This window comes from Notolepis coatsorum, assembly GCF_963971535.1.
Source record: "Notolepis coatsorum genome assembly, chromosome: 6".
NCBI classification, from domain to species: domain Eukaryota; kingdom Metazoa; phylum Chordata; class Actinopteri; order Aulopiformes; family Paralepididae; genus Notolepis; species Notolepis coatsorum.
Genome location: NC_140170.1, coordinates 154,016,923 through 154,034,250, shown reverse-complemented (window position 1 = coordinate 154,034,250; position 17,328 = coordinate 154,016,923). Strand labels below are relative to the sequence as shown.

General features: G+C 41.7%; 1 protein-coding gene across 1 annotated transcript; it reads left to right on the top strand.

Moving 5' to 3' along the window:
• The first annotated feature begins 3,579 nt into the window (after positions 1-3,579).
• On the top strand, positions 3,580-16,106 carry ppil1 (peptidylprolyl isomerase (cyclophilin)-like 1). The gene is made up of 4 exons (XM_084317759.1): positions 3,580-3,743; positions 6,792-6,946; positions 12,926-12,994; positions 15,805-16,106. The coding sequence occupies exons 1-4, from the start codon at positions 3,688-3,690 to the stop codon at positions 16,023-16,025; spliced, it is 501 nt and encodes a 166-aa protein (XP_084173885.1). The 5' UTR covers positions 3,580-3,687; the 3' UTR covers positions 16,026-16,106.
• Positions 16,107-17,328: the final 1,222 nt, after the last annotated feature.

The following is a 17,328-nucleotide window of genomic DNA, read 5'->3' as shown; positions in this document are numbered from 1 at the left end:
GTGTGTGTGTGTGTGTGTGTCCAAACCTCATCTGTAAAACTCACCTCTCCCTGTTTAATTTCACAACCAATTAAACATGTTCCACCATCCAGTAATAATGCACACCATCCAGAGTGCTGTGTTTTTTGTCATAATCCTTTCAGGTATAAAGGGCTATGTCAGGCTATAATAACAAAAATATTTGAATTGTTTGGACTGCAAGAGAGAATAGAATATTTTATTTGTGATGATAATTTGATCATGGGACTTTATAGATTGTTGTTTGCAGGTCCACAGAGTTATCATGATACCATAATTGCCATAACACTTTTTTGGAAATTCCATACCTTTTTTCGAATGGGTATATCGACAGTATCCAGGGCAAGAGTATCTTACCACGTATTTACTCTGGAACTTTGCTTTATTTAAGATGGCAGCAGGCTATTGTTAATATAACAGCAGCCTATAATAGTTAATTATAGAGGAGAGAGAGAGAGAGAGAGAGAGAGAGAGAGAGAGAGAGAGAGAGAGAGAGAGAGAGAGAGATAACCTTCTTACTGTCTTATACTATCATGCACTCGTCCTACTATACTAATAGTGTCTATGTCACTCTGTACTCTACACTCTGGTCAGACTACTGCTTGACCTTACTCCTAGAACCCACCTCACCCCTGCCCACTTTGACAACCTAGGATGGCTTAGAGTAGTCGACAGAGTACAGCAACTTGCAATGGGCCTGGTCTACAAGATACACTACACAACCAAGGTACCCATGTACATGTCAAAATACTTCACAAAGGTCAGTGAATACCACGATCACAACACCAGAGGGAGCTCCACAAATCATGTTCAACCCAGATTCGGCTCAAACAAGGGACTAAACACGTTTCGCAATTATGCCACATCAATGTGGAATGCCCTACCCAAAGCTGTAAAGGAATGTGAATCACTACCCACTTTCAAAACCACCCTCAAAGAACATCTACGGGAGACTGCAACCGGCCCCTGTAAATGTCCTAACCCAACCCCCTCCAATGTACAGTAAATTACCAAGTATGGTTTTGTCAATATTCCAATGTACAGTTTTGCTTGTATAGTTGTACACTATCATGCACTCTTCCTACTATATACTAGTAATAGTGTCTATGTCTGTACTACTATGCACTCAACACTGCAGCACCCAAGTTCCAGCACTGTTTGATGATCATTGTTACTTTGATTGATTGAATTGATTGAAAACTTTATTAACAGATTGCAGAATGGGTACAGTACAGTACAGCTCAATACATACAATTGTTAAGGGGATGCAGACCAGAGAAAGACTTTCGTCTTGTTTACATCAGGGTCCCCCATTTTCAATTCATCGTAACATATATGACATACATGACAGATAGACAGTACTGCTACATCTATACATTTATGACATACCAGATTTGCAAATACAGTACTGTTTGTGATACGAAAAGAGTCCAGAAAAAAGAGTATATACATTTGACGTAGAAACTGTACATTGGAGGAGGTTGGGTAGGTGTGGGGGGGGGGGGGGGGGACTGCACATTGGAGGTGGTTGGGTGGGGGGGGGGAGGTTGGGTAGGAGGGGTGGGTGGGGGACACTGTACAAGCAAAACTGTACATTGGAATATTGACAAGACCATACTTGGTAATTTACTGTACATTGGAGGGGGTTGTGTTAGGACATTTACAGGGGCCAGTTTCGAATTGCAGTCTCCCGTAGGTGTTTTTTGAGTGTTTTTGAAAGTGGGTAGTGATTCACATTCCTTTACAGCTTTGGGTAGGGCGTTCCACATTGATGTGGCATAATTGCTAAACGTGTTTAGTCCCTTGTTTGAGCCGAATCTGGGTTTAACATGAATGAATGAATGAATGAAAACTTTATTTAACAGATTGCAGAATGGGTACAAATTACAATACAGTACGGCTCAATACATACAATTGTTAAGGGGATGCAGACCTGAGAAAGACGTTTGTCTTGTTTTCATCAGGGTCCCCCATTTTCAATTCATATAGACATTTATGACATACACAACATACATGACATTTATGGCATAGGACATATAGGTATTTAGTACTGATACATTTGTGACATAAACGGTATTCCAATATACAGTACTGTTACCCCTAGATCCTGACAGAGTATATACATATGGGGAGGGGACTGTACATTAGGAGGGGGTGGGTGGGTGGGAGAGAAATATACATACGGCGGGGAGGGAATATATACATGCGGTGGGGAGGAGACTGTCTATTAGGAGGTGGTGGGGGTTTTGGGCATTTACGGTGGCCAGTTTCGAATTGCAGCCTCCCGTAGGTGCTCTTTAAGAGCGGTTTTGAATGTGGGCAGGGATTCACATTCCTTTACAGCTTTGGGTAGGGCGTTCCACATTGTTGTGGCATAATTGCGAAACGTGTTTAGTCCCTTGTTTGAGCCGAATCTGGGTTTAACATTGATTGATTGATTGAAAACTTTATTAACAGATTGCAGAATGGGTACAATACAGTACAGCTCAATACACACAATTGTTAAGGGGATGCAGACCAGAGAAAGACTTTCGTCTTGTTTACATCAGGGTCCCCCATTTTCAATTCATCAGGACATATATGACATACATGACATACAGATAGTCAGTACTGCTACATCTATACATTTATGACATACCAGATTTGCAAATACAGTACTGTTTGTGATACAGAAGGAGTCAGGAAAAGGGAGTATATACATTTGACGTAGAAACTGTACATTGGAGGAGGTTGGGTGGGGGGGGGGTTGGGTACACTGGGATATTGACAACCATACTGGGTAATCTACATTGGAGGTGGTTGGGGGGGGGGGGGGGGCACACTGTATATACAAGCAAAACTGTACATTGAGGGGGGGGGGGGGAGACACTGTACAAACAAACAAAATTGTACATTGGACTATTGACAAAACCATACTAGGTAAATGACTGTACATTGGAGGGGGTTGGGTTAGGATATTTACAGGGGCCAGTGTTGAATTGCAGTCTCCCGTAGGTGTCCCTTGAGAGAGGTTTTGAAAGTGGGTAGTGATCCACATTCCTTTACAGCTTTGGGTAGGGCGTTCCACATTGATGTGGCATAATTGCGAAACGTGTTTAGTCCCTTATTTGAGCCGAATCTGGGTTTAACATGATTTGTGGAGCTCCCTCTGGTGTTGTGATTGTGGTATTCACTGACCTTTGGGAAGTATTTTGACATGTACATGGGTACCTTGGTCGTGTAGTGTATCTTGTAGACCAGGCCCATTGCAAGTTGCTGTACTCTGTCGTCTACTCTAAGCCATCCTAGGTTGTCAAAGTGGGCAGGGGTGAGGTGGGTTCTAGGAGTACTCAGCTGTAAGAGTTGTACCCTTCTTGGAGTTCCTGCTGACTTGTAAATCGCTTTGGATAAAAGCGTCAGCTGCTAAATGACCAAATGTAAATGTGAAAAAATTCTATGGTAACGATCCGCTTAAACATGTCTTTACTTGTCCGCTAGGGGGCAGGCAAACCGTGTACGGTGTTCTAAAGGGTACTGTACGGTACGTGACGTATATTGACCACCACCACTTCCCTTTCCGGTTCACAGTCGTTGAGGAGGACTTTAGGTTCGTTAGGCTAGTGGCTACTGATGTGAACATAATAAAGAACGTACTTTGTATACAACTGAAAACTAGCCCCAGTAATAGTGATGACAGGGATACCACCAGATTCGTGGCAGCCTCCCACGGTGGCCGTGGAGACGACGTGAGTTTGATTCGCTGGATAATAAAGCTGCCCTGAAAGTGAATGAATGCATGCTCGGCTGTTAGCCAGCTAGCTAGGAGAGTAGCCCTGTTTCGTTTGACTACTAAAGACCGCGGGGTCTTAAAACGTTTTGAATAATCATAATTGTAGGCCTAAAAAAGTCTTTAAATGTCTTAAATACGGTTTTGATATGTCTTAAAATGATTAGAAGGTTAATTCTATGTTGCGATACCTTCTCTGTATCTAAGCTAGCTCTGAGAGCTTTGTAACAGCAGTACGTTAAGCCTACCCCCCCCCCCCCAACAAGACCTATGGAATTACTACTAGTAATTTTCCTTTATACTTTTTTTTGCCAGTATGGCCGTGAAATATGTATTCAATTCGATTCAAAGTGGTCTTAAAATGTAACATGTTGAAACCTGCAGGAATCCTGTTTACTGTCCGATATACTGTAAAGACAGCTATTATCTATACTCCTCACAAAAAAAAAGTTCTGGAACGTTATTTCGGTCGATTATTCCTCCCCTTTAATAATACCAATTGGTACTGTATTTTATATCTTTGGAAAGGCTGATTAGTCACCTGTACAACTAGGTACAACTTGTAAGGATTGCATTCGTGGAATGAGAAACACAGCTAACCGTGTGGGTAGCGGTCCAAAAAATATGCCAAAATCCCCTGCAATATTCTTCTGCTGTTGGTATTCACTCTCGTTTTGAGTTGTTTGGTGGATTGGCTGATTGCACTCTCCCACAGTAATGAGGGGAAAAAACAACACATTGGCAATTTTTACACTTTATTAATTTTACACTGTCAGGGTCCAGGACCTCAGTAGCATGTGGAAGATCACAGCTTTGCACCTCCTCATGCTGGTCACACACTGCTCTGGGATGGCATCCCATAATCCCATTCCTCAACCAGGATTTGTCGCAAGTCAGCCAACATGGTTGCGTTGGTCACTCTGGCACGTACAGCACGCCCAAGCTGATCCCACCAGTGTTCAATTAGGTTGAGGTCTGGACTCACGGCAGGCCATTCCATCCTCTCCACTCCCAAATTCTGGAGGTACTCTGTGATGATCCTGGCTCTGTGAGGGTGAGCGTTGTCATCCTGGAGGATGGAGTTAGGTCCCAGATTCCGGAGATATGGGATCGCCACTGGCTCCAGAATCTCATTCCGATATCTCACTGCAATTGTCTTCAATGATGACAAGTTCTGTTTTGCCTGTGAGAAAGATACCGCCCCACACCATGACACTGCCCCCATTGAAAGGTGTCACACGATCTGTGCAGCAACCGGTCTTCTTGAGGTGTTGTCTTAACACTTTGATTGCCTAAGGTTAAATGCATGATTGATATACCATCCGTTGCCAGCTCTATTTAACATGGAGAAGTTCCCCTTCTTTGCAGGGCTATAACTTTTTAAATTCTATTGCTAAATTGCCATTATTAGGGCCCATTCAATGTCCTATATGTATTGTTCAGGGTGTATGAACGTTAAACTTTTTCATTCACATATTCATACTAAAATATGATCCAAAGTATAAGTATGTTTTCATCTCTTTCTGCAGCTTTCTCCAGAACGTGATTTATAGCCCCAAATGCATTATATTGATGATCAAATACAGTTTGATAGCAATCGGCGCGATATAAAAAAATCCAACTGGACGGACTTCTGGAAGTTACTACACGTCATCTGATGTTGACCGGATGGGCGAGGGGGCGTTTATAATTCCGTGGGCAGCGTTATACCATTCATCTAATGTGGGTCAAATGTTCATCATAGCAGTTAGTGTCGAACACGGTAATATTACACGCTAAAACTCACCCCAGTCTCCGCGGGCCGTTGGGCGATCAGCGTGGGGTAGACAGTTTTCCATTATGGGATGTTGAAATACCCGGTCCATTTCCAGGTTGTATAATAATATATACGTCCAAATCATGTTGTTTTTTCGAGTTATTTGCAGCGATCGATGTTCACTGTGTGAAGACTGAGTCTCTCTAACATTAGCGAGTGCCCGGACCACATATGGAGTGAGTCCTGCCGGGTTAAAGGTAACATCCGTTTTTTCGATCTGCCGATCGGCCACCAGATGGCGGTCTTGAACCGCTAGAGGATTGAGAGGAGATCACACTTGTGTCTCAGGGCCCCGGAAAGGAAATATGATTCCGATCACAGATTTTTGAAATATTGATATCAAAGACGAGTTACGGCGTCTTCGGCAACTTGAGCATGGCGGGGAAGGACGCCTAAACTCGTCCTTTGGCAACTAAAGTGTTAAGATAAGATAAGATATTCCTTTATTGATCCCCTTGGGGAAATTCGGGCAAGACTTCCTGGGATGGCCACTTCGCAGTCTGTCTTTGACTTCACCAGTCTCACATAACTTGGTCCTAAGTTTGAAAATGGTACCAGGGCTGACACCAAATAATGCTGCCACTCGGCGTACCGGAACACCAGCTTCCAGTTGCCCTATTGCATGGGCCATTATCCAGAAGAGACAAATGTGGCATGTTTATGTTTGGAGCAGACACAAACTCAACAAAGTTGCAGGACCCATGCACACAACCAAGTGCTGTCAATTAGGTGCCAGTCACACACCTGTGATTGGCATACACTGATACACCTGCCAGCACTTGAAGCTCAAAATGAGAGTGAATACCAACAGAAGAATATTGCAGGGGATTTTGGCAAAATGTTGGGCCGCTACCCACACGGTTAGCTGTGTTGCTCATTCCACGAATGCACAATCCTTACATGTTGTACCTCGTTGTAAAGGTGACTAATCACCCTTTCCAAAGATATAAAATACAATACCAATTGGTATTATTAAAGGGGAGGAATAATTGACAGAAATAAAGTTTCCAAACTTTTTTTGAGGAGTTTATATCTATAGTCATTAGCTATTGTTTTCATTTGGTTTATTATTGCTGAGAGGCTCACTTGCTACAGGCAAGGATGGAGATCTGAGATTGTGTCTGTCTGTCATGCTTGCTGCTACCTGGTTGTTGCAGCCCCCTAACTGCCTTGTATTGTTATTTATTTCAGTATGGGGACACTTGTGGTGGAGCTGTACTGGAGACATGCCCCTAAAGCCTGCAAAAACTTTGCTGAGTTGTCCAGGAGGGGATATTACAGCAACACCAAGTTCCATAGGATAATCAAAGACTTCATGGTGCAAGGCGGAGACCCTACAGGCACAGGTGGGTCACTAGTTCATGGTGCAAGGCGGAGACCCTACAGGTATTATATATGTGATCCCGGACAATGGTAGCATATTAATCACACGGAATACGCTGTTCACAGGCACCACAGACCATGGCTGTAGCTAGCTTTATTGCCATAACAACAACGCCCAAAGCGGCCTGAGCTGTCACCTTAAGAAGTGCTCGCCCTCCCCCTAGAGGGCAGGAGTAGGAATGGTGAGGTAGTCAAACACCCACAGCCACATACATCACACTCGGGGCACGAAATTAACTTTTTGACTCACCGGCCAGTGGCGGGTAGATGGGAAAAATCTACCCGCCAAGCATATTTCTTACCAGCCAAAAAAAACTCATTTTTGTGTCGCATATATATATATATATATTAATATATATATATAAAAAATATCAGTAAATTTCAAGTAGATAGGGTATTATGTTGAAGAATACACTTAAATAAGGCCAGAGTAAAATTTTAAGCAAATTATTTTAATATATTCATTGATGATTGATTAATCAATACATGTCAATTCAATCTTAAGCTTAAATTGTAACCTACTGTTAAACATCATCAGACTCCTCACTCTACCCTCTTTGCAGGATTTAACAGAACATAATAAAATGTGAAGGTTTTATAAACCTAACTTAAACCTCCTCAATCATGTCCTCATCAGAGTCCACAATCTCATTGATTTACTACCGATGACAAACGTGTTGTTTCTGTTTTTCTTTTTGACTTTGACTGTGAGAAAATAATAATCACACACAAAGGGATAATGGCTTATAGCAGACTTAATGATTTTAGAATATTTCAGATAATGAAATGAAATGTTTATCAACTATAGTTAGTATTTATAGTGTAACGTTTGGCTTTAAATCATATTGAACGTAGAGAGAGAGCGCGTGAGAGAGAGAGAGAGAGAGAGAGAGAGAGACCCTCCCTTCCCGTGAGTTGCCGTCGACAGTTGATGATGTCACACACACTAGACTAGGATGTCAACAACACACGGAGCCTGGATGCCCGATGCATGAAGCGATATACCGTAATTCCTCTAATAGTAACCTCTATTCTATTAAAATCCGGGTCTCTATTAATATCCGGGTGCGCTGTTGAGCTAAGCAATTATAAGCCGGCCTCCTAATACAAGCCGGGTTTCACGTATATTAGAGGAATTACGGTATTTCCCTCAACGGAGTTTCACTTTCGTCACGGGTCGCACGTTACACAAGTTACACAACAACAACAGAGCAAGCATGGCTACCGGTAGCGTGAAAACGTTACCCATTAACACTTTAATCGCCGGAGACGCCGATTCTCGTCTTTCCCCGCCATGCTCATTCTGCCGAAGACGCCGTAACACGTCTTTGATATCACGTTATAGAAAATTCATATTTCTCCCCCGGGGACCTGAGATATACTGCTGAGCTCCACTCAACTCTCTAACGGTTCAAGAGCGCCATCTGGTGGCCGATCGGGGGATCGCCCAGGGGAGAAACAGGATGTAGAAGCTGGTGCTCATTTCAATTTGGTCCGATCACTCGCTATAGGTCCCGGGACTCGAGCTCGACACAATACATAGCGATCCGTTGCCAATAACTCGACAAACAACATGATTTGGACGTATATACTATTATACAACCTGGAAATGGATCGGGTATCTCTCCATCCCATAATAGAAAAAATTCTGTTCCACGCTCATCTGCCAACGGCGCGAGGAAGCTACGGTGAGTTTCAGCGTTATTTTCTAATGTCCTCTACTAACTGCTCTAATGATCATATCACCCACACTAGATGAATGATATAACGTTGCCCACGGAATTATAAACGACCCCCGCCCATCCGGTCAACATCAGATCATACGTAGTAACTTCTAGAACTACGTGCAGTTGACATTTTTTATCTGGCACCGATCGCTATCAAACTGTATTTGATCATCAATATAATGCATTTAGGGCTATAAATCAAGTTCTGGAGAAAGCTGCAGAAAACGATAAAAACATACTTATACTTTAGACCGTATTTTAGTATGAATATGTGAATGAAAAAGTATAACGTTGCTACACCCTGAACAATAGATATAGGACATTGAATGGGCCATAATAATGTCAATTTAGCAATACAATTAAAAAAGTTATAGCCCTGCAAAGAAGGGGAACTTCTCCATAGACAAATAGAGCTTGCTAGGGATGGTAAATTATGAATTTAACCATGGCGACCAAAGTGTTAAACAGAGACGAAAGTTCTACATTAAGTTTAAAGAGGAAGTTTTGAAGTATGCGGCGGCGCATTCGGGAGAGAAAGCTGCAAAGCATTTTAACGTTGATACTAGACAAATCCGCTATTGGAAAAAACAAAAGCCTGAGCTGAAAGCAGCTGACGGTAAAAGAGCCCGCATAACTGGAGGAGGGGAAAAAAGTGAGCGAGGAGATGGAGACACTACTTTCTGAGTGGATATATGCGTTGCGTGACAAACGCAACAGTGTGTCGCGCAAAAAGATTCAACAAAAAGCATTGGAAATCTACCAAACAGTGAGTGATGGAGGCAAGGCGTTTGTGGCCAGTAAAGGTTGGTTGAAGACATTTCTACAACGCAATGGCCTGTCGCTGAGACGACGCACCACTATGGCGCAGAAAGATCCAGATCAACTCACGGATAAACTAGTTTCATTTGTTGACTACGTTGGCAAGGCTGTCGGCTCTAAAGGGATTTTAGAGAAGGACATAATTGCAATGGATGAGACTGCCGTTTGGTTTGATATGGTGTCTCCCACTACTATTGATGCCAGAGTCACAGAGTGTGTCGCTGAAAACAACAGGACACGAGAAAAGCCATCTCACCGTTGTCCTAGCTGCCAAGGCTGACGGCACTAAACTCAAGCCGTATATAGTCTTCAAAGGGGCTATTCGTGAAGTGAAGGCAATGAATGAACAGATCTCCAAAGCAGTGGTCGCCACATCTCAGAATGGCTGGATGAATGATGATCTTACCACAGATTGGCTCAAGTCAGTGGTGGGGAAATTCTGTTTCACCCCACGCCTCCTGGTGTGGGATGCGTACCGCTGCCACATCAGTGTCGCCACCAAAGCCGAACTGAGAGGCTACAGGATGACAACCGCGGTGATTCTGGGAGGCTGCACAAAATATGTCCAAGCACCTGATGTTATGTGGAATCAGCCCTTCAAGGCGAGTCTACACGAGTCCTACGATCAGTGGATGGCTGGAGACGTAGACAAGACGTACACGACCGGAGGTAACCCAAGAGCCCCCGCCCGCTGCCTGCTTGTGGACTGGGTGCTCTGTGCCGCAGGTCGAGAGGCCCTGGCCCAACTCCGACAGCAAGACGAGGAGAACAGGCTCGCAGCCGAGGAAGAGGAAGATGAAGAGGAGCTGCTTAACAACGAACTTGTTGTACTGGATGATGAGGACAGTACTAGTAGCTCGGGGGAGGAATTCCTCGGATTTGAGTCGGATGACATGTAATTCTTTTAGTAAAGCATCAAGGTAAGGTGATTTCACTTTACAAACTGTTGCACTGTTTTGTTAACTACCCATTAAGCTGTAGGATTTTTTTTGGCTGTGCTGTAAATACCATATAATGGTATGGTGTTAATGTTTACCAAGAGAGTAAGCCTACCTCAGAATTGTATAAAACGAAGTTATTATTATACCAGTATTGTGATTTGTGATTGCACTATTTTACTTTATTTTACCTTTTTTGACCACCTGTAATTCCACTGTTTACTAGAGTATTTCATACAGTTCTTGGTTTCAATAAATGAACCCAGTACATGTAGTACCCCTCAGTTGAAGTTGTAATTTGCAGAAGTTAAATTGATCACTGTTGCACTGTTTTGTTCATGTAAGCTGCATTGATGCTGTTATAGTTAATACTGTACCATATCTTTTATTTAAATTTTATTATTATTTTGTTATTGTTATATGCTGGCCTGCCTGTGCAGTAAATACCATATAATGGTATGGTGTTAATGTTTACCAAGAGAGTAAGCCTACCTCAGAATTGTATAAAATGAAGTTATTATTATTATTATACCAGTATTGTGATTGCACTATTTTACTTTTTTTAACTTTTTTTGACCACCTGTAATTGCACTGTTTACTACCGTATTTCATACAGTTCTTGGTTTCAATAAATGAACTGGGTTCAAACTGACACAAAATGTTGATTTATTCATTATGATCTGTTTGAAAATTTGAAATATAAGCCTCTCTCTTATACATGCCTCCTCCTAATACAAGCCGGGTACCCGCTACAGTTGAAACAAAACAGGGTTACTATTAGAGGAATTACGGTAATTAAGAAACGAATAGCCAATAAATGTGAAGTTATCTTTGAACCCCTGTTGTCAAGCCTCGTTAATATAACCCCTTTCCTCACTAATGGAACTGGTTTTGTGGACTCACTGACTGTGCTTTGAGCGTTTCCAGGGTTAGCAGCTAATGCTAATTAGCTTAGCTTAGTCAGCTCATGGTCTGTGGTCTGTCTATAATGAAATGATAGGAAAAGCTCTGCGAAACGTTATTTTGTTAGGTGGTCGCTGCCGTGGTGGGTTTTCTTTTTAGCGGTCGGCTTACTCTTTCCATAGTTCCACATTATTTGTAACCCATTTAAAGTTATTAAGCTAATGTTAGCTCCCTACAGTGCAAGCAGGCGCCACGGGCAGTCAGGACAGAAGAGTAGTGGATGTGACATCGGTAAACAAGCCACAAATTAGGCCTGTCGTAAGACCAAAACACACTGCAGTTTTAATTATTTTACATTACTATTTTGTGACCCGCCACATGGCAGACAGACCTCTCAGTGGCACTCACCAAACCTAAAATCTGGTCGCCAATGGCGGGTGGCAGGCTCTAATTTCGTGCCCTGATTCACACTCCTTACTGGTTCATGGTGCAAGGCGGAGACCCTACAGGCACAGGTGGGTCACTAGTTCATCGGGTTACTAGTTATCCTCAACTGTCATTTAGTGCCATTTTACCTGTGGGTTGGGAGGTAGAGCAGTCATCCTTGAGCAAGACACTTAACCCCTAACTGCTCCTGATGAGCAGGTTGGCAACTTGCATGGTTGCCTCCGCCGTCGGTGTGAGTGAATCGGTAAAATGTGAGGAACAAATTGCGCTTTGGATAAAAGAGCTATATACAAATTTAACAAAGGTTTAAGTAGTAGAGTATGTTAAGAAAAGTGTAGTTTTTCCTCTTCTAAAAAGTGAATACTATTGTTTTTGTATGTTTTATTCTAAATTATAAAAAAAAAGAAGAAAAAAAAGGTGAGCAGCATTAATAATGCATTCATTTACTACCCTACTAATTTATCAATAAGTCTATAGCCTAAGTCCAAATAACAAGTGTTAATATATACATCACTATGTATGTAACACAATAGTCTACTCTTGGCATATACATTGTCTATTGATGTTTATTATAGTTCACTCTTGCAATAATTTTTTTTATTTCCGTTTGTCAAGATGGCAGCTCGCTCAAACTCTTTTTCCACCTAAAAGGTTCACTAAAACATGTTTCAGACAACATTTTGGGTGAGAAATAAGATATACAATTGCCCGATCTGATCTGCAATGTCTTAAGTTTTACACTTGGATCAAAATTTCGTGAACCAGGAAGTGCAGCCACACATTATTGCCCAGCCCTAGTCCACACCTGGTTTTCTTTACACCATATAGTCAGTGCCACATTTATTATCCATTGAGCGGCTCCAGATTCTACATTCAGGTGACATCACAAACCTGAGGGTTGTCTTTAGGTGAGGGTGATACATGTTCACAAATACCAACTTAGCCTTCCTGCGGAATAACGAATACCTTTCTTGAAATATCCTATTTGTCGTTCCCTTTTTTAAACGTCGTCTCTGTCGTGTTTGAAGTCGCCCGTCTCATCCTTCAGACACCTAACCTCTCGCCGGACGGCTGATCTGTAACGTGGTGATCTCTGTGTTCCTTACAGGCCGAGGTGGTGCCTCCATATTTGGTAAACAGTTTGAAGATGAACTACATCCTGACCTGAAATTCACAGGTGAGTTACTACACTGGGAGTAGGCTCATGTTGGTGTTTATTTATTTAATTCTTTATAATATGGATTTCACAAAAAAGGATTGTGTTGTCTTTTGTAGCCCTCCTTCTCCTTCGATAGCTAGCAATAACTTCCACACCGAACTTTAGTTACATCATCATCATTGATACATTGGTACTGGTGTTGATGCCTATACCTTGACTTTGATACCAGAACCAAACAGGAAATGATCAAGAAATGGGAGGAAAGAATATCAAGGGTATGATTTATTTTTTATGTTTTAATTTTCATAATTCCACTGGCAATGTGTGACATCATAATAACCTGATCATAACTCGATAAAAGTGGAACCAAATGAATTGGTACACAACAGGTCATAGTGTTGGACGTGTAAAATAACAGCTTTATTGTTAGGTGTGAGAAACGTCCTCTCACCAGGCTCTGATACGCTCCAATGAGACAAGTGTTTTTGTCCTTTAAAACCATGATACATGTCCTTTTAAACCATGATACGTGTCCTTTAAAACCATGATACATGTCCTTAAAACCATGATACATGTCCTTTTAAACCATGATACATGTCCTTTAAAACCATGATACATGTCCTTTAAAACAACGATACATGTTATTTACCAAAGTAAGAAGCTTGCAGTGTCAGATGTGTCTAGGGTTGCTAAGGGGCGCAAACTTTCTGGGAAATTTTCCATGGGAAGTTGAGCTTGGGAATTCAGGAACATTTTGTCCAATTTCAATAAAGATCATAGCTTATTTTTTTAAATTAGCTCATTTTGGAAGTTAAAATATATTTTGGTTAAAATATCACCATTTAATGTTTAAGTTGAGTTGCAACCTTGCACTGAACATTCATTGTACAGGTCATTTCCAGCATTGCATTTAATGAGAAGTCAGTAGAATTACAACCCTCTGCCTGCTCAGAGCACTCATCCATCACCTGTAGATGATTCTCAGGATCTTGCACATGCACACTGATGCCATCCTTCAATACCAACCACTGAAGTGCCCCTGAGCTAGGTATTTAACCCCAACTGCTCCAGTGGAGTTGCTCAGTGGCCAACAGTCTCAGACTGTGGTTGTACTGGGCAGCTCCTAGTGGTCAACAGTGTCGTTGTACTGGGCAGCTCCTAGTTGTCAACAGTGTTGTACTGGGCAGCTCCTAGTGGTCAACAGTGTCAGACTGTGGTTGTACTGGGCAGCTCCTAGTGGTCGACTGGTACTGGGCAGCTCCTACTGGTCAACAGTGTCACACTGTGGTTGTACTGGGCAGCTCCTAGTGGTCAACAGTGTCCGACTATGGTTTTACTGGGCAGCTCCTAGTGGTAAACAGTGTCGTTGTACTGGGCAACTCCTTGTGGTGTACTGGGCAGCTCCTAGTGGTCAACAGTGTCAGAATGTGGTTGTACTGGGCTGGCAGCTCCTAGTGGTCAACAGCCCTTTTTGTATTTATAATTTTTTATTTTTTTTGAATTCACAACAATGCTGTTTATCTTGCACGTAATCTCACACATATTGGAAAACTCAAAAGCCTTTTGCACACAGCCACTTAGTTTGATCGTTATTGACATTAGTTTGACCCCTCAGCTCAATGAAATGATAGATGGAAAAGTGGCAATAGCGAATACAATTGCTATTCTTTCATGTCCATAATTACATTGAGCTGTAATTAAGACAACACAAGAATTCAGTGGCCTCTGATGACATCACTGGAGGACGTATTGAAATTAATTAACTCACAATTACTGTCAACTATTAACTAAATTAATGTGTGCAAAACGGTTTACAGTTTTGGTACTATATACCTGTGAGTTTATGTGCTAAATAAATCGGCATCGTTTTAGGTGAAGTGTCTCCTTTTAAAGTTCAAGTAAATAGTGAATTTCAATGATGTCTGATAGGTGCTTATGATGGTAAAAGGTTATGTTGTCTATCTGCATAGGACATGGTAAATGCAGCCTCTGAAAATAACCCTGTATTTCCATTTTATTCCTGTAAATTCCCATATATTCCTGTTAATTCCCATGGAAAGTTTCCACCTTTGAATATGCCCAAAATCTTGCAACCCTAGATGTGTTCTCATACAGATGGGTGACGAATTAAATTTAAAAACCAAAAACCAATATATAAAAGTGTCTTGGTAAGGTGTCGGGCTACAAGCCGCCACAATGAATGACTTGTATTGTGTTTTCCTTTTAATGTCACCTGTCTATACTGTATGATCTACTGAGGAAATAATTGCAAACCGTACATCGTATTAAACATTATAATGAGTTTCATAGGCTTTGTGCTCTTAAGTTGCTCAGTTACATGGATAATTGGCCTATGAAACTCGTTCTTCTCACTTCACACTCATCCACACACAATATTCAAGGAGGTTGTATAGAAATAATTGAAAACATACATTATGTCTATATTGGGCCAATAAACGAAACAAAAAATTCACTGACATGTTTACTGATTCTCTATTCGATTATGTATAATACTGAAAAGTTAAAGGAACATGCCAACATTATAGGAACTGGAAACCAATTTCCTCTCTGTGCGTTCAGTAGAAAGCTGCAAGCTAGCCTAGCTTAGCTCAAATTAATGGAAGCGGATATGGACCAATAGCCTAGCTGCCAAAAACTCTTAAGCTAGGCTAGCCTGCAGCCGAATATCTTTCTACTGAACGCACAGAGAGGAAATTGGTATCCATCTTCTCGTCTGACTGGAGAAGACGGTAAGCGCATTTCCCATAATGTTGGCGTGTTCCTTTTTTAAAGGAAGCGCAAAACTGACTGTTGTTTGGTCTGTTCAGGTGCAGGTATTCTGGCGATGGCCAACGCTGGACCAGACACAAACGGAAGCCAGTTCTTCCTCACCCTCGGACCCACTCAGTGGCTGGATGGGAAGCACAGCATCTTCGGGAGAGTGTGCCAAGGGATCGGAGTGGTCAACCGCATCGGGATGGTGGAGACCAACACTCAGGACCGGCCAGGCGACGATATTAAAATCCTTAGGACAAGTCTACCAAATTAACTAAATGCTGTTTATGTTCCAATTTGTACTGTGATTTTCCTCGTCTTTTTTTAATAAAATAAGCTTTTGTGTGATATAAAATGACTTTTCTTTGTTACGCTAGCCTACCACTACTATATGTGACAATATACTATATGTGACAACATGCTATAGTGTATATGTGACGATATACTATACATGTGACAACATAATATGTGACAATAGGTTGCATACAATACAAAGGGTGAGTTTCTTTCATAATAAACTATACAAGACAAAGTGAAGTCACTATTTTCACTCGTGCAAGGGGGGTTAACTACTTGTTTGTCCACCATACAGGTATAGCTACAGCGTAAGACACGTTTGCACTGGGTGCTCCAGTAGCACACCATGTACCGCGCTACGTCATGGACCTGGTTGACTCCGAGTTCGATTCCCGGACTCGCCGTCATTTGCCGAATGTCTTCCCCTGCTCTCTCTCCCGTTTCACCCTACATCTGTCGGTCATACTTGACCAGAAAAGCGATAAACGCTAAAAAATGAAGTTTAAAAAAAAAAAGACACGTTTGCACTACGTGCAGTTTTTCAGTTTCCGAGTTGCTGACCGATCATGCTAATACAAAACACATGTATGGATCCTTTCACAGACGGTGGGCTGAAGTTGACCTTGTGTTTAATGACGTTCAAAGACTCGTAGCAAAACAGAGGGACTGGTGTCACTGGCTAAACGGCAGGGTCAATTTGGGGATTTTAATGTTCCTGTCTATCTCATCATTGTATAGACCTATAGGGTGGGGCAATAATAATAATACATCAATTTTGTATAGCGCTTTTCCGAATGCTCAAAGACACTTTACAGAGCAAAATAAATAATAGTTTTAGTAGAAAAAAATGAAAATAAAAAATTATATAAAAGGTGGGCAAGAAGCAAGCAACAGCATTTGAACTCTGAGCCAATCAAAATTCAACAGCGTTTGAACTTAGGAGCCAATCAAAATTCAACAGCATTTGAACTCAGCCAATACAAATCCCCTTCACAGTGTGGCCAGAGAGATTAGTGTTACTAATATAATATGTAGTTTGGTTGTCTTAACTGTTAAGATCCTACACTAGATTACTGTTACTATGAAAGCACGTAGATAGCTTGGCTGTCCTACATATCTGTTAAGACCCTACACATTAATATTGCTATAAATCCACATACTACCTACTTTGGTTGTCCTATCCAGTGTACATGGGCAACACACCCAGCAATACGCAAAAACTAAGACATGGCAAAAAAAAACAGTCGCATATTTCCTGTCAACAAGATGATCAGTGATTA